The sequence below is a fragment of the Alosa pseudoharengus genome, unplaced genomic scaffold (assembly GCF_046254945.1).
Source record: "Alosa pseudoharengus isolate Yale_2024_CS ecotype anadromous, Long Island Sound unplaced genomic scaffold, YU_APseudo_1.1 YU_APseudo_1.1_scf_15, whole genome shotgun sequence".
Lineage (NCBI taxonomy): Eukaryota > Metazoa > Chordata > Actinopteri > Clupeiformes > Clupeidae > Alosa > Alosa pseudoharengus.
This window is the reverse complement of record NW_027468620.1, coordinates 27,106,603-27,132,551: the sequence shown is the minus strand read 5'-3', so window position 1 is coordinate 27,132,551 and position 25,949 is coordinate 27,106,603. Positions and strand designations below refer to the sequence as shown.

Below are 25,949 nucleotides of genomic sequence, written 5' to 3'. Positions count from 1 at the left end.
ACAACTATGTTAAATTCTGTCAGTCTTACGTTCACATGGGAAATGTGTTGTCAATGGCTATGCATAACACTGCATATTTCCATACAGTGTAAGAGGACAAGACAGTCCCTTATCTTCACCTTAACCTGGGACTGAAAAAAGGTTTCAGTTATACCACTATGACCTGTGCCTCATACAAAACCCAGTGAAATTACACATGAAGACACATAATTCAGTCATAGCAATTCTCCACTCCTTCTGTGAACATCCTGATATCGTGAGAAGAGTATTCATTGGTAAACAGGAGAGACTGTGGGAAGTCGGTGTTGGTCAGGCAGGAGTCCATGTGGTCATGCGCCCATTGGTTCAGAGGAGGAGGAGAGGTGTGTGGGAGACTGGGCAGCACAGTCCATCTAAAAATACTTCCCCAGATGTCCAGGGAGAAACTGGGCTGTCTGCTTCCTGTAAAGATCAACTGAGTGTGTGAGAGTTAAGTTATGGCTGTAAAAAAAAGTCTGAGTTTGTATCAGTAGTTTTGGGGTGGACACTGACCAGACTACAGACCCTTCACATTTTTATCTGGACACAGTACTCGAACACTGTACTGTACCGTACCGTACCACACACATACACACACACATTCACTCACACACACTCACATAAATACACATACACGCAAAGACACACAAATTGTCCTAATATACTTCTTTCAATTAACCTTCCAATTCAGTGTAATATTAAATGTGGAAGATGTTTCTAGTTTGTCGATTTGTTTGTTTTTTTATTTTATACATGAGTACTTTTTTTAAAAAAAAGTCACAGTCTACATGTACATTCAGGAAACTCATAATCAACGTGCTGGGAGGTGAGGCAGGTTTTGGTGGCCTGGACAAGTAGCAGGAGGTGGAGGTTCCCTTCTGGAGACGATTGATCCCGCTGGTACTGGTCTGCGCTCAGATGGTCTTCTGGTCCGGTAGCTCCTGGACGGCGGAGGCCAGAGCCGAGTCGTCCTGGCTCCTGTCCGTGCCTTGCGTGCTGCTACGGTCTCGGTCTATGGATGGCGGGTTGTCTTTGGCGCCCGTGAAGACGTTGGAGTTGGTCCCGTCCATGCTTTCAAAGGCCTCTGACGTCCACTGTGAAAACAAGGATTGTGGGTACCTTATTTACATTCCCAGTCATGCGACAAACATGGTCAAATATGGATTAAAATCGGGTGGGAATTATTCATGACATTAATCATGTTGTCAAACTCAAAACCAAACCAAAGGCAGCGTTTGAAGGCCTGGGTGAGTCTTACAGAAAAGGCCTTGTTAATATTAATTTTCAACATTTCAACATTTCTGTCTAGTCCACACTATTTCTATAGCCTTATATAGACAAGTTATGTAGGATGTATTACCTTTCCATGGTTTGAATCAGTGTTATACTACAGTGCTGTGAGAAGTTCTCTACGGTGATCCTGACCTGTGTTGCTCTACTGGTGGACCTCGCCGACTGGCCCATAGCTGCGATGTTGACGCTGCTGGAAGACTGCGTGTCGGTGGTGTTGCCGCCATCGGCCGCCGAGAGCCCCGAGATGACCAGACCGCTGGAGAAGCTGCGCTTGCCGAAGAGGAGGCTGAGCGTAGAGCTGGACGACGACACCTGACCTGAGCGGTGGTGATGACCCCCTCCACCACCAACTCCTCCTCCTCCTCCTCCTCCACCTCCGACGCCCCCGACGCCAATCCCCGCCGCCACAGTGGCCGCCGACTGCAGCCCCGCCGTGGAGAGGCGTGGGACCTGGGAGAAGATGGAGGCGATGGAGGTGTTGAAGGACAGCTGGCTGTTGGAGAGCCGCTGCACCAGGCTGGGCCCCGAGGCTGACGAGCCGTGCTGGCTGTCCAGGATAGGGCCCGATTGGCTGGTGACCGGGGGCCGTTGGGCTTGGGGCTGAACTGACCGGCTGCGGTACTCTCGGCGCCCTGCAGGGGGAGCAAGAGGACAACTGCTGTCAATAACTCCTCCAGCCAGACCTTCCACATGTAGTGGATTCACTGAGAGAATTAGAAATGGTTGAATGTACATTTGTGATTTGCAACACTAGCGGAATCTACTGCAGAAAAAAAATAATACAAAAACGCAACAGGAATCCTTAATTATTCATCCATTTATATTCATTATTCCTCCAAACCAGTGGCAAAAACGAGCTCCAGTATCTTTGACATAGAGCATAATAAGCAGACTGCTCTGAACAGCTCATCAGAACCTGCGCCGTGGTGCCGGACCGCCTGCGAGGCCCTGGGCCGGGCCTGGTACGTGCTGAGACTCTGCGACGTGATGGAGTTGTGGTTCTGGCTGAGCGAGGAGCCGGCACAGTCCACATCGTCCATGTTGACCCCGCTGTTACAACTGGTCAAGTTGTCCTTTCGTACCCTAGGACAGAGACAGAAACACACTGCTACTGAAAAACCCAACGCTGGCATTGGCAGAAAACAGGGCTTGTCCAGAGGCAGAGCTGACCCGGCCTCTCCAAACCCCCATCACGAGATCTGGAGTGGCTCCCAGACGTGAGAGCACTGTCACTGTAAATCACATGGGCGGTGGGGAAATCCATTGTCATCGTGCTGACACAGCAAAATCCACAAAATCACCACTACTGCAGGGAGGCCAAGCTAATTCCCAGAACCCTCCCTTTATATTACTACTCATTTGTCATTTTGATCTGCCCTTTCTTCTACGCCATCACTCTGCCTTCCCTCATCCCCTCCTCTCCAGTCACCCCTCCCTCTACTCCACCTCTCTCTCCGAGTCTTTCCCAGATGTCCCATCATTGACACCCTATGACAGCTGATGTGCACTTGCCTGTTTTGATGTATTGTTTTTATTATTATTATTTTAAATAGCAAATCTCTATGAATTCAATGTATTATTATTATTATTATTATTATTATTATTATCACCAATCATCATCATTATCATCTCCTGCCTCGTCGTGCACCTTTACAGAGGGGGCATCAACTGAACACACACACACACACACACACACACACACTTGTACTGACCGTAGCCACTTGGTGCAGAGCCAGCCGCGGATGGTGGCCAGGCTGATGGGGCCGCCCCAGATGCCACGGAGCTGCTTGTGGGTGCCCATGTAGGAGGTGGTCAGCGGCGACACGTACATGGGGTAGCCCAGTGGCTGGTCGCATGATGAGTTGATCATGTTGCGCAGCGCCTGCTTGGAGTTCTGGATGCTGCCGCGCTCGGGGTTGCGGTTGCGCAGGAACACCAGCTCCTGCTGCTGCCCCGCCCATAGACCGCGCACACACTCCTTGTTGATCTGGGAGAAGACACACACACACACACGCGCGCGCACGCGCGCACACACACACACACACACACACACACACACATACACACACATACATACACACACACACACACACACACACACACACATACACGTTTACCTGCTGAACTGAATGTTTTTCTACTTTGAAATGATCACGTGCAGTATTTAATCTTTCCACATGCACACACATGTGCCATCATTTCCACATACCACCACACACACACACACACACACACACACACACACACACACACCGACCTTGATGACTTTGAAGCTGAGGTGGCGCTTGTAGAGCATGATGATCTTGTACTCGTCCGTGCCGTCGTCCACCATGTGCCTGAGGGTGAGCAGCGTGTCTCGGCTGGACAGTACCGCCTTGCGCCAGGCGGGGTCGCTCTCGTGGCAAATCACCAGGCTCGTGCGGTAGTTAGTGATGGCCTCGTACAAGATGGCTGGCTCCTCCGTCTCCTCCAGACAGGTGAAGTGATCCTGCAGAGGAGAAGGAGGGGGACCGTGGGAGCGGCTGGCTGAGTTGCCCTCCCCTTAACCCCACCGGCCCCCCCCCCCCCACCCCACGACTTTTGGCAGGGCGCCGTAGGCCGATCGCTAACGGGGCACCCTGACTGGTGAGTCAATGGCTCAGTCAGTCAGGCTGCTGGCAAGGGTGTGCGTGGCACAGGGGAGGCCCCTGGGACAATGTAAGTGCTTTAAATGGGTCACCTGCACCAGGCACAGGTGGCTTCCTCTCCGCTACAGTGCCAGAGGGGGATACGACCTCTGCTCAGGAGGAAGAGAAGCATGAGAACTATGCTTTAAGGGATAACAGAATACACGCTGTGTTGAGCCACAACAACACTGCTCTTTAGTGTCTGCATTTTGTGCATAATGGAGCTAATATGGAAAGAGTCCTTACTGTTTTAACTACATATTCTTACATGTTTTAACTACATATGATCCTCCCATTGACCTTCTTGTGACAACTCCAGACAAATTTGGTGCAAAAGTAATCAAGAGAATAGCAATAGATTTGAATGACTGCAAACAATTTCCTATAAACACCATGGTTACATATAGCCTTTATGATCACCTTTACAGTAGTGTTCCCACACAGACCTACTACATAGTATCAGACACAGCATGACCACAAGCTTAAAGATAACCATGTCGAAGCAGACAGCCTTTCATTCAGTATCTAGGCGTTTTTGCATGCGTGTCCCATTTAACGGGATATCTATGTGTTTCTGTGTCTCACTTGGTGGAGCTTCAGACTCATCCTCACGCCTGGCGCCACCACCTTCTGCAGCAGATCCATGTCTGCAAACACCCACTCGTCCTTGCTGGAGATGCGGAAGTCCCCTTTGAACAGGGTGTTAAAGCCATACAGGAACGACTCCAGGCTGGAGAAGAGAGAAAGACAGAGAGAGAGAGAGAAAGAGAGACACAGAGAGAGAGAGAGAGCAGATAAGCTTTTCAGTATTCAGGCTAGATATTGCTGCAACAGCAATATCTGCATTAGCTCGATGCTGCATTAGCTCAATAGTTGCAAATATCCAGATGGGATGTGATGAGAATGAATATTATAATACTCAGTGGAAACTAAAATAAACATCCAAATATCAACAAGTAAATGTTTTGTTTCATTTAACTCAGCCTGAGTATAGCCTGGGTTTTCCCATGCTGCCTTGCGCGCGCAATTTTATTCACGCTGCTAGGCAGCCTGGATTCTATGGACTTCGTTTTCACCTCAACGAAGGAACCAATCACAGAACGGAGGGAGGGCAGCAGGACGATGACGACACACTGAAGCCGTTATGAGCTACGTACAGACGCATTTGATAGACATTCGTAGCGCCCAATAAACGGCTCTGGGCATTCGTAAACCACGTTTCAAATACGAGAAAATGAATGTCTAGTTCCCAGACCCCATCTCAATGAGATGAGGTCTGACGTTAGCCAGGCTAGCCTTAGTATGTATTAAAAGAAATCGCTGTGTCTCACCTGTTTGACATGTTGTGGGATGCCGTTCCCAATGACCTTCGACCCAGCACTGACAGCCCAAAACATAGAGTGACCAGGACTGAGTCCTCATCACATTCCATTGGCTAGATCAGACAAGGCACAGAGAAGGATATCAGACATCTCCAACAAGGGTTGGACAGAAACAAACACACCTAAAACAACTGTCAATCGTGTAAAAACAACACCAGTTCAAATATTGACTTGTAGTCCCACTATACAGTTGCAAAAAACTCAGAGCTGACTGAGACCAGGCAACTGTTATTGATAGGAGCGCAGAGAATTGGCAAGGCCTTGTAATTTGCATAGTACAATTGTTCCTTGGATGAAGATGTAAGGACCCAATAATTTTGTTCAAATACAGGATCTGAGTGCGTGTATAACATGTTCACCACAACTATTTGAATCCACAGTAATGTGCATACCGGTATGAAACATTCCTTTACATTTTAAGAACACTTGAGGTGACTTTGCCCCTTTCTGAAGAGAGAAGAACATTCAGAATGTAGACTTGGCAAAACTGGCATGAACTTAGCTTTAGACTTGGCGTCTCTCCTAAAATCCACTTTACATTTTACAATGCCATCATTCACCCTGGCTGTTGCCTGTTGGATTCTGCACTGTATTGCAAGTATTGGGTTGGTTTGAAATGTTTCCTACTGGAACTAAAAAAACACTTTGTTCACCACTATATTTACACTAACGTACTACATAACTATCACCACACACATACAGTATTTTTTTAATATGAATGCTAAAAGATGCTTCGGAGTCTCGGAAAGATGCATATCATTCTACCAATGAACCAAATTCTGATAAGATTGTCCCCAGACATACTGTATATTGTAAAACACATAACTAACTGAACGCAAATCTGTAACGTTTCGTACCTCTTCCTGCTTGCCAGCACAGTACTGTATCCACTCCAGGTAGACGTTACAGAAGCTGGCCCTGGTCACCCCCTGTAGGCAGTGGACGTAGTCCTCATCGATCTTCACGCTGAACACGGCTGGGTCCCGCTCGATGTGGTGCCATTTGGTGTAGGCCTGCAGAGCCTCCAGCATGGTGGTGTCTTTCAGCCACGTTTGCAGTTTGGGCGAGTGGACGAGGAAGTAGATGATGCTCTGCGGGTGGACGAGAGAAGATGCTAGAAGTCAGAAAAGTGCTGAGTGGACAACTACACTTATTGCTTCATGGAGCGCCTCATGATTATTTGGTGAGAAAATAAGACCCACTGACCGATTTCAATTTACTGTACAAAATGAACGGAATTTTTGGAGTATCTGATTAAGAAAAAAACAGTGAGAATTGTTTTTGTGCAAACCAGTTTATTTGCTGATACAGAAATACTGTATGATTGCAAAATTAACTAGGTGTATGATGAGACTTTGTGACCTTTTCCACATCAGGGTGGAGTTAGGTACTTTGTAAACACAAAGCACTCTACCACACGCCAATTTGGTTTCCCACAGGTGCACCTTTCACTACTCATCACTATGACAAACCTTCTCCACCTCCAGCAGTAATTACTGTTTAAGGTCCGCTACTTTTGTTAGGCTCACCTTCCCTAACGTCTGCACATCTTTTGGTCTTAACTCCTTTAAGTTCACTGCAGCAAATGGCTGGAACAAGCTACAACATGTACTCAAACCCGCCACTCTTACATCATTTAACATGTTCAACCAAAAGTCATTGTTGACTGCTGTACCTGTTAATTAGCTCTTTTTTCACTTTCTGGACCCTCCTTACAAAGAATATTCTTCATGCTGCAATGTTGTACCGTATGTGTCATTTAGTGTTTTTGTGTGGAATGTGTTCATTTATAATCGCTTGACACCTCTAGGCCAAATCATCTTTTAAAATGAGAACTGGTTCTATAAAATAAAAGTCAAAAAAGATACTGTGCATAGAAAATTAATTTTACATCAACGCTACCGTTAAAGGGACACCAGGCAACGTTTTCGTGTTAATTAATCATCTTCGTAAGTCGGTATATGGTGAAACGACTCTTTACAGGGCGAATAAAGGCTCTCTCGCCCGCCCCTACTGCCTGTAGGAAGAATATCCCACTTGCAAGTTCGGTGTATCCGAAGAAGAAAACCCTTGACAGAAGACGCAAAGAAAAGGAAAAGAGTTTCAGACCGAGCGAGGGGGAGTTTCATAGAGAAAAAGCATCAGCCTTTCCTGGTGTCCCTTTAAAGGCAAAAATAAACTTGAAGGTTCAGATTATTCATCTGTGAACGTTATACCCAGTGCATGGCTACACACACACTCTGACTGTACCTTCAGGTAGTATGTGATGAGCAGCTTGCGCAGGTCGTACACCTGCAGCATGGTGGCGGCGTTGTTCTCGCTAATGCTGTAGCCCTCCAGCAGGTACTTGGTGGTGGTCACCTCCCAGGCCAGCCAGCGCAGGTTGAAGGCGGCGTTGCAGGACAGGACGTGGGGCAGGTGGCCTGGCTCGCAGCAGCAGCAGGCATCGTCGTCCTCCACCCCCTCCGTGATGGCCTCCACCTCACGCTGCTGGCAGTATGTACCTGAAATAGGGATGGGATATGAGTGAGGAACCTAGCAGACTGACCAGCAGAGACAAACCAGCCTGAAATGTATATATCATTGTTAATAGGACTCTGTATATTCAGGCTTAACAGGCACATGTTTTTCCTTGGATCTCAACCAGTAGACCAGCAGAGAGAGAGCGAGAGAGAGAGAGAGAGAGAGAGAGAGAGAGAGAGAGAGAGAGAGAGAGAGAGAGAGAGAGAGAGACCCATATGCCAGATGCAGGGTGAAATAACTCTGTGTCTATGTACAGTCTGTGTAGTCTGCAGAAAGGAATCACGGCAGCACTGAATAATTGAGTGACACAGTGTATGATAAGTTCACTCTGACAATAGCAGGGTCCACCTCTCTAACCGTTACCTCAGTGGGTTAGCTCAACATACAGGCGTATTATTCCGTGTTGTCTAAGCTAGGTTTGAGCGCCTCACCCCGGAACTCCAGTCCCCGGAGTTGGAAGGTGACCAGGCCGTTCCCGATCTCGATGAGGTGCACGAAGGCGTTGAGGTAGTCGGAGGCGAGGATGAAGCAGTCACCAGAGCTGTAGTTGCCCCAGCGACCCAGCATCAGGTCGCCACAAAGAGAGTGCTGGAGCGAACGTGTCAAGTACTCATAGAAGATGGAGTTCAGGTTGTTGTCATCGCAACCTGAGAGAATAAAAATATGTATGTATGTATATGTCCTGTAAGTAGGTTACATTATTTTTTAAATTCAATTTAGGCTCTGCTTATTCAGGTCTGTTTACTGCTTGTTGTTTTGTTCATATTTACAACAGAGGGTAGTGGACTGTGATGTGAATAACAAAGGTGAGAAAAATTAGGTAAATTATGTATCACCAGAGTCATATTTATTTCATAAATGCATGTAGAATGACAGACACACGGTGGCAACATTTGAGCATACGGTGACAGAATATGTGTATTTTATGTATATGATTTAGTTAAAAAATAAACAGTTGCAGTTGGACTTAATAGTTACCTGTATCTTTATCAACCTGAGACACCAGTCTGCTGTTGGAGTTGTCAATCCGTTTGGTGCTGTGAAGCAGACAAGAAAATGGCCAACACGTGAGTTTGTTTGGGGCTGATTTCACAAGCGCCTCCAGTAAACAGTAAGGCGATCCAGACCACAATGAGTCAGCGCAGGAGTTATTGGGGCTATCTCATTCTGTGTGATCACTGTTTCACTTCGGAGAAGACCTCATCAATAACTTATGACCGAAGCGTCCACTCGTGCGCAGCCAGAGATGGGCGGCTCAGCTGAGAGGGTGACATCACTGCAGAGGATTAGCACAACACAGACGACCCACGATGGATCGGTCCATTGGACCAAGTGGACTGTACCAACTCACATACGCTGAGCAGCAGAATAATACTTCCTTATAAGATAAGAAGAATGACTGAAGATCATGACTATTTTTGAGCTTTTAGTTGACTTTGTAGAGTCGTTGCATAAGCAGCCATTTGGAAAATAAACATTCCCAGTACATTCCCTGTTTTCATGTCGGTGAACCCTCATGGAATCTCTCAATGCTGACATCCTCGGGGCTGAAAATAACTGGTGTGCCAAGCACCGAGAGAGGCAGGCCCATGCATTTTTCACTGTGCCATGTCCCTGGGGTGGGTGCTAAGAGGCTCTTACTTGTAGTTCCTCTCCCAGAACTTGACGGGCCGGGGGTAGGAGGTGATGAAGATGGCGCTGCCCAGGAAGGGGCTGAGCGGCGTGTAGAAGAGAGTGGTGAGGAGAGTCTGCAGCAGCAGCATAGCAGAGTCTGAGCTGGGCCATGAAGGAAAAACACAACACAGTCTGGACTCTCTCTCTCTCTCTTTCTCTCTCTCTCTGTCTCTCTCTTTCTCTCTCTCCCAGCAGACAGACATGCACACATACTCTCTCTCTCTCTCTCTCTCTCTCTCTCTCAGACAGACATACATGCACATACTGTTGTATGCATAACATGACATGACATAACATGAAATGTTCCCAGCGAAAAGAGCTTTTGCAGAGAGACTCAGTCTGAGTTGTTCTATGAATAAAAAACAAGGTCAAGTAACTACACATTATAGGTCCAGAAGTCCACTCTGGACTTGATCTCTGTTCACTCTGTTTGATCATCATACACAATAACAGCAGCAAAAATGCACACATTTGTTAAACAGGTGCTTCTGGGTGTGTGTAGGGTGTGGTGGTGGTGATGTGTGTGAGAGAATACAGTGAGGCAGAAACTAGGATACGAGGCACTGCAAAAGGCTGCGCGAAGGCATGAAATGCACTTCCCCATGCGATCTGCCAGGGCGCGATGTACACCATGATGAAGTGCAGTTTGTGGAGCAGGTCCCAAAGCTGTGGGAGAAGCACAGGCCAGCAGAGTGAGTCAGGGAACGCCAAAAACACACACCTCATTATTTTTGGATAACTTCCCACACACCCACTGTCTGTCTGAGCAGCTCAGCCCACACTAACTTTGCCTCCAGCAAAAAGAACAGATGAACTTTGTTTCTTTTTTCCTCTTTTGTGGCTTTAGACTACACACAAACATACACACACACACACACACACACACACACACACACACACACACACACACCAAGTGGACAAAGGTTAATCATAGCGAGAGCACTAGCTCTGTTGTCAGAGCATGTAATGTTTGCCGGCTACTACACAGAAAGGCGTATGAGCATCAACACACTCAGTAAGTGATAAACATGTAAATACAGTTTGAAGGTGTGAAAGGTTAAAAGGCTGGACTTGTAGTAATGTTAAATGTAAATATTAAAGTTAGTGCTGTTTGTGTATGCTCCTTCATCATACTCTTTAACATATCAAAGATTGATGACCATCTCTTCACTTTCACTGAAGGTATGACCAATGCCACTATACAACAGACAAAGAGAGAGATCTTTTAGGTCCATTTTCAGGTCCAGTTTTAGGTCCTGGCTGGGATTACCCATAAATTTATAAGAGTACAGTAGCATGCGTAAGAAAATGGAAACTACAGCATAACTAGGTCATTATGAAGGATGTCCAGTAGAGTTATTCTGGGGGGTGACCTGACCTTGTGGAAGACTATGGTCATGAGGAAGAAGTTGAGCAGGAAGGTCTCGGAGGCCCTGCTGCAGTCAAACTCGAAGAAGATGACGGTGAAGAGAAGTGTGACAAACTGGTAGCTGGGATTGCAGAAGGAGGAGCGCAGAAGCTTCATCCCAGCAACTGTCATCAACAAGACATCAAAGCTGGAGCGAGACACAGACGCCTGAGACACTCAGATGCAGAGGCAAGGACACCAGGCAGCAAAAGCACACAGGTGACACATGAGAGAGAGAGAGAGCAAGAGAGAGAGAAAGAAAGACAGAGAAAGAAAAAGAAAGAAAGAGAAATAGAGAGAGAGAAAGCTATGGCTGGACAGATAGAGTCCAGCAACATCAAGTAGAAAATTCCAGGTTCAGAAAGACAAGGTCCCGAGCCATTGAGTCAATCAATATAATTAATTACGTTTATGTCTAAGTTACATAAATTGGTTCAGTCAGAAGAGTAATTGAGAGTTGGAGACAGGGCCGGTTCTACATTTGGGTGAGCGACAGCAAAGCAGTCAAATTGGATCAAAATGTACATAAACACAAAACGTAACCACAAAACAAATCGGTAGCTCGAGTTGCTGCAGCCAACAGCCAGGGATGGGCAGTATTTCAGATACATGTATTGAAAATAAGCATTTCAAATATAAAACTGTATTTTGTCATTTGTATTTTATTTTGTTGAAGAAAACGTCTCAAAATACTTTCCAGGTGTTTATTTTTGTAGTTTAAAAATACTGCCAAATATTTTTGGTAAAAACAATAGCCTACTTTTGGTGATGTGATGACATAAAAGTGCAAAACACTTGTTGTGATTATAATATTGAGATTCAGGAAAATTATCCAGTGCAAGATGAGTAACTTGTACAGTAGGTTGCTCACACACACAATACACTCCCTCTCAACTTTAATAATCAGTTTCTTGAGAACTTAAATCATCTAATCGGAACAAATGGAACCGGTTATGTGGTTGCCCTGCAACATTGCTCAATCTGGGCATGCATTGACAATGTCAGATTTGTCTCCACTTACTGTACCGCTTGACAAGTGCAGTTATGACTTTTTGAGTGCATCTCTGATACAGTATTTAGGCTATGAAATGTAACAGGCAGGTCAGCATAGTTGATCTGTTAACTCTTTGCAGGTTGTGGCATGTCTTGTAGACAGAGAAAAGCTGTGGCTCTCAAACTCTGTCCACTTAATCAACAGAGTCAGGGAATAGATTAAATAGACAGATATGGAAGGTTTTCAACATGATATCGGGCTCCCTTTATAGAGTATTTTTAGTACTTTCAAAATACAAAAATACAGTATTTTATTTTGATACATGGTGTGGCTAATGTATTTTATTTTGGTACACGTAAAATCACAGTATTTGATATGTTTGTCCATCCCTGCCAACAGCTAGAGTAGCCAGGCAGCTACAGTGCTACACTCTGGGGGCATCTTTAAAATCATGAGAGAGATCTCCCCCAGAGAGTAGCACTGTAGCTGCCTGGCTGATCTAGCTGTTGGCTGCAGCAACTAGAGCTAGGTAGCACTGATTGTTCTCGTGTTTTTTTCTCGTACTGACAGTACTCAGTGACTTCGAGAAACAGATCTATATGATTCTATATGATCTATAAGATCTATATGAAAAATGGCCAGAGTTTCTTTTAAGGCATCAGGAGGGGGGAAACCTAACATACATACATAGGCCTACTTATGTACCAGCTAGCTACCATTACACTCAACACCAACTCATCTACAAGCTGGGTTTGAAGCTGCACGCGGCACAGATGCACTATTGAATAAAAAAAAATCTTGACTTTGTTTGGGTGGGCAAGACAAAATGCTTGGCCCCTGCCTAGAGCCGGCCCTTGTTGGGGAGGAGGGTTATGCTTCCATAGCTCATGGTGCAGTACTACATAGTACATCAACTGATGAGTACAATGTAGTTCTTACCTGACAACTTGTTGCAAGTGAATGTATCTACATTTAGGCATAGGAGTAGTGATTTGTGATTACATGAGAGCTAAACTAATATCATATAAACATATAATAACACTAATAACACATATAAACGATAAATGAAGTAACTAAGGGAACTTATACTCTCTGAGCCCAGATTTTCCATCAGTGACAACAGTGCATTGCACGGAGAAAGGGTTAGTCAAAGCATATTGTCTAAAATACAGACACAGAGCTAAATATGAATTAGCGTCATCCAAGTAACATGATCAATTGTCTGCCATTTTCCATTACAAGTACAAACAGCAGTAGTTGAGTGAAAGCCATAATTAGTTTGGATGGTCTATTAGAGTGAGCCGACAAAAACATTAATTAATGTTTCAAATCAAATTCAAAGGTAAATAAGGCAGGGTAAAGGCACCACTTTGCCAACATCAACAAAGCAAGGTGTTGATATGAAAATGATATATTACTTCATGATGAGCACGCTTTGCCAAAGCAGACTAACTGTACAACACTGTATACTGAGGTCCAAACAGTGCCTTGTCACTGGATACACATATCGTATAATTGAACTGCAATTCATCAGATTATCAAAAGTTGAGTAAAAGCCGCAGCCTGACAATCAACAGTCCCACCAGTGTTTGGGCAGAGGGCGAGTCCTGATCAGGAGCAGATAACGTCTGACGAGAGAGAGCACTCTGCGTTTCGAATTAAACCTGACAGGGCTGAACATGGTCCAGCCCAGCCTGGACACCAGGGCAGCACACTCACAAGCAGAGGACACTGGGCAAAGTGCGGCAGGATAGATGAGCCCATTGTTGGGGAGCAAGAGGCATTGTGGGAAGTGGCTGTGAGTGTCCAGGGCCTGCTGATGTATCGTGTGGTGATGGGCCTGGGAAAGGTCCCCCTTTGTGTCAGCACTAGATTAATGGCGACATTAATGTCTTGTGTGTTTCCAAGGACCAGGGCTAGATTACAATGCATGTTCCACCTGGAAAGAAGACACTTGGATTTGGCTCAAGTTTTTTTTTTTTTTTTAAACCTCATGAGGGCAAAAGGTTAAGGAATGTGTGTGTGCTTTTGTGTGCGTGTGTGTTTGTATGAGAGAGAGAGGGAGAGAGAGAGAGAAAGAGAGAGTGTGTGTTAGAGAGAGAAAGTGAAAGAGAGAGAGAGAGTGTGTGTGTGTGTGAGAGAGAGAGAGAGAGAGAAAGAGAGAGAGTGTGTGTGTGAGAGAGAGAGAGACAGAGAGAGAGTGAGAAAGAAAGAATCAGTGTGAGAGAAACTCCATGGAAACCCAACAGAACCTGGCTACAGTTCCTTTTAAGGTGGATCCTGGTCCTTTACACATTCCCATACAGAATAAAACGTACCAAGTTCCTTGAGGGCCAAATAGAGGCAATACGGAAACAGCTACTTACTGGATGCCCAGCTTCTTGCGATGACTCAGAGCAAAGCCGTCGTTGGTCAGGGCGCTGAGGACAATGGCAGGGTAGACCACATATTTCTCAAAGGAGAGCAGTCCAACGTACAATCGCTCGTACCACATCAGATGGGCGTCCTCTGAAAGACAACCACACAGGCTGCAGTCACGACCTCCTTCTCAGACAACAGAGCCCAGCACTGAGAACTAACCTTAAAAAGCCTTGCTGCTCAGATGTTATATCTCAAGTATAAAGGGACTGAAATATATACAACATTATCAACAGTAGTGTGCTTCAGTAGACACCGTGAACCAATCTATGTCCTCTCACGGAAAATTGAGGCCACTTTTCAAAGATGAACTTGGGGTGAACTTTCTTCATACCAGTACCCCTGACCCCTGCGTAACGCTTTTCTGTGATTCTTCTGTGGTGCCTTCATTGACATGAGTGAGGAGAATCACACTCGTCTGGCGGTGACAAAGCACCACTGGTGATTGACAGCCATGTAACGTGACAGCTTTAGGAACTTAGCCCCCTGCTGTGACCAGTCCCACGCACCTCTGAGAATCAGCAGCTCTTATGAAACCAATTGCTTTATGAGCTGATCCATCATCAGCTTTTATAGGCACATTTTATCTTATTGTTTAAAATATGAAACAGGGTTAATGGCAGCATGCATGACTATTGAATAAAAGAGAATGGGGGATATATACATATTAGAAACTCATATTTTAACCCAAAGACCACAGAGTGCAGTGATGGCATTTTGATACTGGATTTTAACATGGAAACATGTAGGCATGTAGTAGGAACTGAACTGCATAATGACAGAAGTAATGGATGCTAAAATTGAACGAAACTGAAATTGCTTAATTACATTTAAAGTGTAACTGATTGATTATTTAACCTTAAGTATGGATGTTTCAGTATGAACAATTGTGAATTTTAAAGTGTTAAGACTTAAGACCATAAAAAAAGTTGTGCTTTTGCACACCTCCTTGGGACGGGTGCATCGGAGAAGGACAACAGGGTCACCAATGTCAAAGAAAGTGGGAAGCTCCTGCACACTGTCTTCATTTGCAATTGTACTGTTTTTTATTGCATCATTTCGGTCAGATGAAAATTGCCTGATGATTGTCATCTGACCGAAACGTTGCAATAAAAAAACAGTACAATTGCAAATGAAGACAGTGTGCGGGAGCTTCACACTTTCTAAGACTGAATGGAACCGTATGTAAGAAATGTATTTCATTTAATCCTAAAATGGCCCTGATATGTCACTAGACATTAAGAAATAATTTTCATTTCAAATACCTTTATCACTGACAACAGTAGTCCGGCCAGGATATTGTCATTTAAAAAGTGAAGTTGCAGCCCTCAACTGATGTTGATGTTGTCATGTTATGTTTTGGCCTGATGCGCCACCCTCCACCTATCTACTAATCACAAAGTCAGTAGTGTTTCGGCATCCGGGTTGCCAGCTCTGCCAGTCAGGGGGGAGGGGGAGGGGATACACCGCTCTACAGTAATTTGAAAGTTGCAGTACCAGTCTTGGCCACAATCTTACATATGGTTCCTTTAAGACCATCAAATCAAAATACACAATAATTTCCCTTTGGGGCTGAATAAAGTAATCTACCTATACCTATCTATTATATCTTAAGCCAATATAGCTTCTCAGTGTCTTTTCACCACCAGTTGACTGACCTCGAGGCTCAAACTGGGAGTACTCTCTGCTCTTGAGCACAGGGTGAGCGATCCAGAGCCAGGGGTGATGCTTCCTCAGCTGGGGGATGAGATAGTGGGTGATGAAGCCCACCGTCCCAGCCAGCGCATACAGCACGATGGTGACAAAGGGCTGAGGATCACACACACACACACACACACACACACACATGCACACGCACGCCGCAGACACACACACACACACACACACACACACACACACACACACACACACGCACGCACACGTACATACACACGCAAACACACACAGGAGGGTAGAGGTTAGAGGTGTCAAAACAAAGGTGCTAAACATAGGATCAAATAGAAACATGCTAAGAATAAATAATGATTACATTTTGTTTTAAAGCTTCATGGTTGCCCTTTAAACGCATCATGTTCTACTGTAACAATAACAATGTTCAAAGTTTCTAATGCCGTATAGTAGCTACTTAAAGAAATAGCCCCTCACATTCAACAGACTGATTTGTCTTTCAGTATCAGCTTAGAGACTAGATTCTACTGCCAAATGCTTACTCTGCTGCAATACTAGATGACAATAAAGACTGATAATTTGGAGCTATAGGTTCAAAAGAGACAGACAAAAAAACACAGATCAGACTTTAGATCTCTGGACACTCACCCTCAGAGACAGGAAGACAGTGCTGGCTGTCACCGCAAAGGTCAACACTGATGCCAGCGTACACACAAACAGGTCTGAGATTAATATCTCTTTCTGTAACAGGGGAAATGTGTCAGTCACATTATTGGCTATTTATACATAGATCAGTAACATTCAGCTCTCAATTTAGCCATTACTCATTCTGTCAGCCATTTTCCCCACACCAGTGGAAACGCTCCTCACCACTGAGCCTCTCAGCTTCTCCGGTAGAGGATCTATCTTCTCTGTGGTGGCCACTTCCTCCTCTTCACTTCCACCCAACACAGGCATCAGTTTGGACTTGATTAAAGACCTGCAGAGCAAGGCATGGTTCAGATGAAGAAGTTTAAGAAAAACTTTTAACAAGGCAAAAAAAAAAAAACCCATAATCCTTCACAGAATAGACAATACCCCAAGGTATACTAAGATAATAGAGAACCAAATTACTCTCTGACATACTGGGAAACTCTTAAGTTCACAAACAAATGAAATCTAAAAAAGTAGACCATCTACTGTATTTACTCAATAGTTCATCCCAAGTTGATTTTGCCATATACTACTTCCCTTGGTTTCCTTGATTCTGATTAATGAATCATTTCAACACACTCAATCATTACTTAACAGCTCATAGAACAATGTGCACATTATTGACCTTAGTCAATAAACAAATAAAAAAGGTATGCAGGAATACCATGGTGGAATACTATGGTGGAGTATGCTGAAATATCTGCCATCAATACATACTGTAACACTGCTAAGGTTTCTCTGGGGGAAAGCAAAGGATTCATACTTGTACACTTGTCTTATTCTATTTTCTGCTTGTGTTGTTTTTCGTCTTACATGAGCACGGAGGGGTCGCTGCTCTGTCTGCTGAGGTGATAGGAGAAGACAACCAGCAGTCCACAGAAGCCCGAGAACAGCGCTGGAATGTGCTGCTCATCCCACGGTTCCTGTGAGGTGAGAACTCAGTTCACCGGCAGGTTCACAGACAACTCTCAGAAGCAGCTGATGCTTTCAAAGGCATGTGTAGCTCAACACCTTTAGATTATTTCTATCAATAGCTCCCTCTGATGTTATTTTGAAATGGACGCATGTGCAGGAGCCTATTGTCTTCCATGGCAGCAATAACCTGATGTTCAAGAAAGCTTACATAATGACACTGTGGCTTATCACAGTTCCAGGGCGATTTTACACATATTACGTTTATGTCCTCTTTTGCTTTTGACTGAAATAGGAAAGCAGGTCATGAGAATTAGGCCATTTCTCCCAGTCAGCACAATTCAGCATTAACTCAAAAAGCACCAGAGCTCAATTTGATTTTGATTAATGAATCATTGCTCAACACACTCATTCATTACTTTACACTGCATACAGCAATGGGCACAAGGTCTAACTGATCAAATGCTCTCATACTGCTACACGAGTTTGTCTTTAAATATAGCCCACCTTTAAAGCGCCAAGGCAGAACCCATAGAGTAGAGCAATCGCAGTCACACTTCTCATGATGCTGTATACTGCGGACACAAGCCCAGTTGCAGCTGCCAAAGAAAGAGACAAACAGTCTTTGTGTATTTTAAATGATTAAAAACAATGGCTAACAATAACCCTAAAGATGCAGTCTGTGAGATGAATTGCACTTTATCAAATTAATGGTCCTCTCGTAGTTCTGTGTGTGTGCTACAGTATGTGTGCGCTATTCCAGCCAATCAATAAGCTTTAGGAGGATGGAAGGGAAAATGCATTCTGATTGGCTGTTGAGCTCAAATATCAACAAGTGTTTACCAGAATCACGGACTAGACGTTCACAGTATGTACTGATTGGTCAAGGACTGCAACTGACGCCTACCTGTTCCTCCAAAAAAATGCACATCTATCTGCTCCAGGAAGTATATTACAAATGTGTTAATCTGAGGGAGAAGGCCAACGAGGAATGTAACAGGGAAACAGTAAGTGAATCCTGTAAAGAAAATATAGACGAAAGAATGAGTTACGTCAATATGGAAACCGTGAAACTGTGGTGACAATACCACAAGCATAAAATATGAGGACCAGTCAGCGGGCAGTACTCACCAACTAAAATGTCTCGGACAAAATGGAGGGTGTCGGATAAGACAATGTTCATGCCATACAATCTGGACACAGGAAGGTTTGACTGTTTTAATAACAGCTCCAGGATCCAAATAAGGCCACAGAATATACAGAAGTATGCAGCTCGACTGTATGCAACTATTTGATTGTGTCCCTAAAAAGAAAAGAAAGCATGTCCATTATTATCCTTGCTGTTATTCCAATATGTACTGACTTTTAATGAACTGCAGTTTATTGCAACGACATGGATACTGTGTACAATATTTTCCATCCGCTTACATGAGTTGGGGAAGCTGCATCTGGTTGGACACTCTGTAAGATATTGAATAATTGATACAGTGCTGATGCGACAATAATGGAATAAGACACTTCACAAAGAATGCACTACGAATCTCTACTGAGAATGTTTTGCTACAAGAAAATATTTTCAATAATACAGAGACACAATTATTTATCTTTGATTCATAGTACAGAGAAATAAGTAACTAATTAACGATTGGGACAGAAACATTCGGCACCTCATAAACACAATAAACAGTAAATACAATTGTGTCAGTGGGTGCTTTCAACTTTCACATAGAACTACAGGTATATACATAGAAAACAGCATTGCTTAAGCACGCAGGTTGTATGTGGCAGACAGCTTGTGTGAGGGGAAGGCACTACCTTTAAGAGGGAATACTGGCAGCTGGCGATGACAAGGCAGAACTGGAATACCCAGATGTCCTTAAAACAGCCATGGTTCAGCAGGACGAATCCTAGGAAAGACACCAGGAACGCCAGGAAGACAGCTACCACGTTTTCTGACACGTCTTGATTCCTGGGAACATAAATCACCATTAGTTACCAGCTGTACCTGAGAACTCAATGAGAGACTTGTAATCAAATCTGCACAACAGCAAAAGCAAAGAACATCAGTTGTCAGATCAATTGAAGTCACCTGTCAAACAGTGCGAGTAAGGTCAGCCGATCATACAGGATGTTGACCCACTTCCCAGGAAAGACCTTCAGCTTGTAGTAGAGCTTCCGAGATGGCTTCTCCTGAGTCGACGTGTCTGACGAGTCATCTAGAGAGTCCTCTTCCTGTGACAATTTTACAACAAGTGTGACTGAATGATTGCGTGAATGAATTATTGAATTAATGAATGACAAAAATGTGTTCCACATGAAAAAATATGTCTTGGTGTTTTACTTTTACCAAACCAAATGATCTTTTGTGATCATGATCAGTCTCACCTGAAAGATCTCTGGATGTGTTCTCCTCGGGCGCAGTCGGTGAGCAGGAATGATGCGGCGCTGGAATGGGCAGTCCGCATGACCTCCGGCTAAACCGTCCTGGCACTCCGAGTTGGAGGAGGTCGACAGGAGATCACTGAAGGTATAAACAAGTAAACATGAAGCAAATGAGAACTCTTTGACACAGTGAAATATCATAACTGTAGAGCCATATTACATAATGTATTGAACAGAGCTGCAAATGTTGGAACTCTTTGTTCAAACAAAATGGCAACCGAATAAGCAGACTTATAAATAAATGTGTGAAATTCAAGTACATTACCACATGTTGCCTGTAATCAACTCAGCCCCAAGGGGTAAGTTCAGGGCTCTCTCATTGTACAACTTCCTAGGTCTGTCTCCTAGAAACGAGCAAAGCAACCAGTCAGTAATGCACTAAATATAAAATGCCACACCAACTCATTTTAACAAGCACATTTCAACCACCCTTGGGGAATGGATTGATCAATACAACCCATTGTCACTGTGCACAATCATTCTTTCAGTTTCACCTTGTGTTCACTTGCCACTTACAATGTTAATCCAACCATTTTAACCACATCCATTTGTCTTCTCAAACAGGGTATGTCGGATGGAACAGTGGCAGTATACTGTATTTGCAGTAGTTGCAGACATCTTGCTTTCAGTGCCATCCTTGACTTATTTAACTTGGCCAGCACTTATGGTCTTAATCATCTCACATTCAACTTCATTTGGCTCCAGCAGCTGACTTACTGTGGACCGTGTGGAAGGTGTAGGCCTCCTCTTTGGAGGTGGCCTCTGGTCTGCAGATGACCTGTAGCATGGAGCTCTCGGACTGGGACGTTTGGGAGGGAAGGGAGTCGTAGTCTGGGTCTTTATCTTTATCCGTCTGAGGACTGTAGGGAAATTGATCAAGGCATGGTTTCATTTTTAATCAGATGTTCTTGACTTGTGCTACTAACTTGTTACAGTAATACACATGAGCTTTCAGAGGGATCAAATTATTTTTTTAAAGCATCGATCACTTCAAAACAAATATGACAGCTCATAGCTTTAATGTTTGATAGCTTACTCACTGTGTAATGTAAGAGGCATCTCTCAAACATCATAAAATTAAAACCTCAACAGACCATGCTGAGTCAGTACTTCAACAAAAACAGAGTCCACTGTCCAATAATGACCTTATGGATGATCTCATGGTTCATGCTCTCAACATCCATTAGGCTAGCAGTGACAGACTGTCCATTCTAAGAAATTCTGAGGTTACAAGGTAAAATGTATGATTTGATTTAATTTGAGCTGGACCTGTCAGGAGAGACGATGGGGATGAGCCTCTCTGGAACAGCGAGGGGTGTGTCCGTGGTGGCCAGACTGTTGGGAGGGTTGGGTCTCTCTGGACGCTGGCTCTCTGTCTCTGTCTCCTCATCATTCTTCACCGTCACCATGGTATCATCTGAAAAGCAGATACATATTACATACATAATATGATATTGCATTTGATAATGCATGATGCAGGTCTTCATATCTAACCAAAAACAACAAAACAAAGGAAAACCCATTCTACAGCTTAAGGGCCAAAATAGCTTTGACACTTCTCTTATCTTTGGATTGGCTGAAAGCCAAAGCTCACCAAGACACTTCAAAGAGCATATCTCTGAAGTTGTCCAATGACGCTTGCTTACAAAATTCTTTAGGGGTACATTCAAATATAAATGTATATTCCCATCAGAATATGATTCAGACATTATCAGATACAAATATTAGATATTACAGCCTCTCAATAATTTCACACCATTTATCATCTACCTTTAGTTACTTGCCACTGTTAACCATCATGGGGCAACTTTATAATAACTGAATGCATGAAATGCAAATGTCTTAAACTCAGGTGACCATTTTGAATTTTCTCCTCACCTTCCTCCTCATCTTTCTCATCTGCGTCATCCGTCTCAGGCTGAGTGCTGCTGGCCGCTCGCGTGCTGTTGATGGACTCCAGCAGCGACACAAACTCCACAAAGTTGGACTCGTTGGGCATCTGGCCCTCCTTGGCTTCCAGGTCCGACTTGGAGGTGGTCATGGTGTGCGTCCGGCCCTTGGACCGGTCAGCGATGAGCACGGCGTCCCTCCCACTGTCTATACTCAGCCCACGCACGTGTGTCCTGCCCCCAGGGCCGTAGCGCCCATAGCCAGCCGGGATCTGCAGGAAGCCGTCGGCGTCCATCCGGAGCTCCGGTGCCTCATTCTCGTCGGGGTGCGAGTGGACGTCGATGCCCGAGGAGCTGTTGTCATTGGTCAGCGGCAGGCTGCCATGCTCCACCTCCTGCTCGTCCGGCTCATACTCCCGACAGTCCTGTGTGGCCGAGTCTGAGCTGACTGGTTCTTTGGAGTGGCTGAGTTCGGGATTCTGCATCGGCGGTTGGTCAGCTGGCTCGTCCTCCGCGGCTAGTCTGTACTCGTCCTCCCGGTCATCCTCTCCCTTGACGGTGGCCTCGTGCTCGTCTTCCAGGGGTGAGTCGAAGGTGATGACGGGTATCCGGATCATGCAGTCTCCCCGGGACTCCCCTTGTCCATCTTTGACCATCTTCGACTGGGCCGACTCCATGATGCTCTGCTTGACCGACTCCTCCAGCTCGGCGGCCGTCTGGGCGTCGCAGCTCATGGTGATGATGATCTTCACCGTGTCGCTCTCGTCCAGGCGCACCGACGCGCCCGAGTTGTCCACCAGCATCACCGCGATCTCGTCCGAGCAGTAGGTCTCCGCTGCCGGGGCGTCCTGGACGGGGGAGAGGCCGTCCGGTGAGAAGCCCCCGCATTCCTCCTCCTCCTCGTTCTTCTCGTTGTTGTTGGGGTCAGTGGGCGGCTTCTCCTTCACCTGCCGCTCACTCTTCTCGTCCACGCTCTCGACGTCGCTGTCCTTGGACGGCGGCAGGCCCTCGTCTGCGGTGTCTCTGTCTGGGGGCGGCCGCTGCTCCTGCTCCAGAAGAGGGGCGCACTGGTCTGGGTTGGGGCTGGACATGTCCTCTGGCAAACCTCCATCCTCATGCTGGGGCTTGTCTCTTGACCTCTCTTTAGCGGGGGAGTCCCTGTGGCCTGAGCAAAAAAGAAACAAAATCTATTATCAGATGTAACAGCACGGATTATCATCAAAATACCACATGCGTCATAAAAAAAGACTATTTGGAGCAGAAAGAACTTCTGCAGTTTAACTTGGGTAAACAAAAATTGCCTCAGCCTTGGGGGAGGTTGAGAGGAAGAACTGGCAACTGATGAGAACATGCTGCCTGAGGAAACGCTTGCATTTTTCAATCCTCTCCATCTAATTTGCGATTTCTCAATCAGAGAGATGAGATCATATCAGAAATACCAAAGAAATACTGTAAGCATTTCTACATTTCACACCACTCACATTTAAATGTCATATCCACCAAACCACATTTTCAGCCAAGTGCTTCAAATCAGTCAAAAACGCCTGAATAATCCACTTTACCATACAGCTCCCAAGATTACATATTGACTTCCTGGCAACGCAATCAGATTCAATCAGAGCTCACAGTTCCTGCTTGATGAGGCATTCCAGGAAGCCAGCCATAATGCCTGCTTCTACATGCTTAGCTATGCATTTCTGCAGTTATGAAACACTGGTAGAGGCAGCAGTCGTCAATTAATCTGTCGGTTCATCAGAGTCCCTTTCACAGAGTGTCCTAACAGCAACTCTCAAGAAATTTGTGTCTTCTTTTCATCATGCTCACAAATTAGGCCACTTCTAAAAATACGGCACATACCTTCTGTGCTCTTCAACTCCTCTGCTTTTGGGCACTCCTGCAGCAGAGAAAACAGAGCAATGATAGGTCATGCTATTATTAGATTTTGGATCAAACTTGTATCTTCTGAACAAACACATCAATGTGTTGACTGCGTGTAAATCTGTACTACAGGACAGTTAATCACTTGGTGCACTGTTGGTAAATGCACATGTAAATGTAATTGAAGCTTGGTTCTCTGGCAGGTGACCACAGAGCGAGAAAGATTGATTAAGAACACTTCTAACAGAACCTTTCTGGGTATTAGTAATTATTTTAGTATGGTTCTCTTTTCTTAACATCAAAAAGCACAGGGAGAACAGTTCATGGCATCTTTTTCTTCTCAGAATGCATAAGAGGGTGATGATAACTGATGCACTACTAACCACACCGATCAGGCCCGAATCCGTCTCCGTTTGTTTTACAGTCACTTGTATAATGGGACTTAGACGATTTCTGGTCAGTACTGTCATGGCAACACTGTCAGGAGCAGTACTGCTTTTTCTGTATTGAGAGAGTCGAGAAAGAGTAAAAAAACATACTCCTAATTCAGATAAGGCTAAGACTGATTAGTTACTGATAAATCAACTGCATGAGTCAAAACTACACAAATATAGAGTAGCCTACAGTAAGGTGAAATTAAGAAATACATTATGATCTAAACTGCATGCAAATCCACCCTTTGTAGGAACACACTTTGTTTATGAGCTGAATCAAGCATGCCAACACACAAACCCATGGAATACCTTAAGTTAGCAGGAAGGCAGGGGTCAGAGGCATTGCTTTTCTTGTCAGCACCTTTGCTGACATCAGACACACTATTCTGGGCCACAATGTCGCCCCTGTCGAACATCAGGTGGAGCCGGTAGTTCACTGCCTTTATGGCGATGAAGAAGACCGTCACTGACGTGCAATAGATGCTGAGTGCCATTGTGGTTGGAGGGAGGGCCTGAGCAATAAGCACATGTACACCCATATACACACAGAAGAAGGCAAAGAAAAAGAGTGTGGGAGGGAAACACTAGGTTCTGTGATGTGCATGTGTATTATTTTTATTCATACATTTTCTATCGACAACGTATAACATGTATGCTGTAGCGTGTGAAAGGCTGCTCTCTGTTTTGTATAATCAATCATCAATTGTGTCAGCAAAATCTGTTCTGCAGGCTGAGATTACTTTCTAATTAACACAAACTCTGCACTTCTTGTTGCCACCAAAAAGTGGCTCTTACCATGTTTAATCAATTGAATGTTATTAAATGAACAATGAGTTCTTATGCCATGACATAAAATAAATGGCATATGCTACATTAAAGCAAAATTAAGCGGACAATTGATATTTATTTATAGCTAGCCTATACTGATATACAATTAGGAATGTGGCGCCATTTGGCACCTTCTATCTATGACAACCAATCACTAGACTCACTAGACCACTCGTGTATTTTTCATTCAGTTAGGTAACACTGATGCTGACTTTCATATAGCCTACGAAAGGGAAGCGTGATATTTGCCTCGTGTGTTAACTGCTTGCGTGTATGGCAAGGAAACACTGCTCCGTTAGCAAATAGCTAGGCCTATTTCATTAAAAAAAAAAACATCTTTCAAGATAGACTTTTGGTTCGACTCCGTGCATTCCATTTAGGCTTCAGTAGCCTATGCAGAGAAAAAATGCGACAGTAGCCTGCCTCTACTACACCTAAAGTAAACGCGCTGAGGCAAACACAGCGAAATTGAACATCTGTTTTGCCTGATTATCTACAAACCTAGAGCAGGCGAATGTTAATTGGCTTTACATAGAAAGAGATGACCAATTTTACGCTGCACCTTTCATAAAGACAAAACAATGGAGCTCCTGGCCTATTATCCGCTCGATACTTACCAAATGCAGGGACAAGGGTAGCATAAGAAGAAACATCCACAAATAAAGGTGACATGAGTTATTGAATTTATTCTGGTCCGGGTCGTGATACCAGCCGCCGGTAAGCGAAGCCCACACTCCCTGCCGTAGAGTTTGAACCACATGCGAGCCCATCTTGACAACTGCAATGATCGTTACAAAGGTACCACACTGTATGGATTCAACACGCTGCC

The 25,949-nt window shown here is 44.7% G+C and overlaps 1 protein-coding gene across 1 annotated transcript; it reads right to left on the bottom strand.

The window, feature by feature from the left end:
• Window positions 1-824: 824 nt before the first annotated feature.
• Window positions 825-25,890, bottom strand: pcnx2 (pecanex 2). Its single transcript, XM_076285113.1, is given in 34 exon segments — window positions 825-1,112; window positions 1,444-1,943; window positions 2,228-2,394; window positions 3,024-3,298; window positions 3,569-3,799; window positions 4,563-4,707; window positions 5,309-5,412; window positions 6,217-6,450; window positions 7,610-7,863; window positions 8,314-8,529; window positions 8,861-8,919; window positions 9,524-9,653; window positions 10,114-10,222; window positions 10,935-11,112; window positions 14,325-14,466; window positions 16,035-16,185; window positions 16,693-16,785; window positions 16,915-17,023; window positions 17,551-17,660; window positions 18,157-18,248; window positions 18,557-18,667; window positions 18,781-18,952; window positions 19,078-19,110; window positions 19,465-19,618; window positions 19,739-19,881; window positions 20,035-20,170; window positions 20,357-20,435; window positions 20,809-20,953; window positions 21,345-21,508; window positions 21,949-23,145; window positions 23,838-23,874; window positions 24,242-24,359; window positions 24,602-24,804; window positions 25,738-25,890. Coding segments are annotated over 34 exon segments (6,324 nt in total). The 3' UTR covers window positions 825-932.
• Window positions 25,891-25,949: the final 59 nt, after the last annotated feature.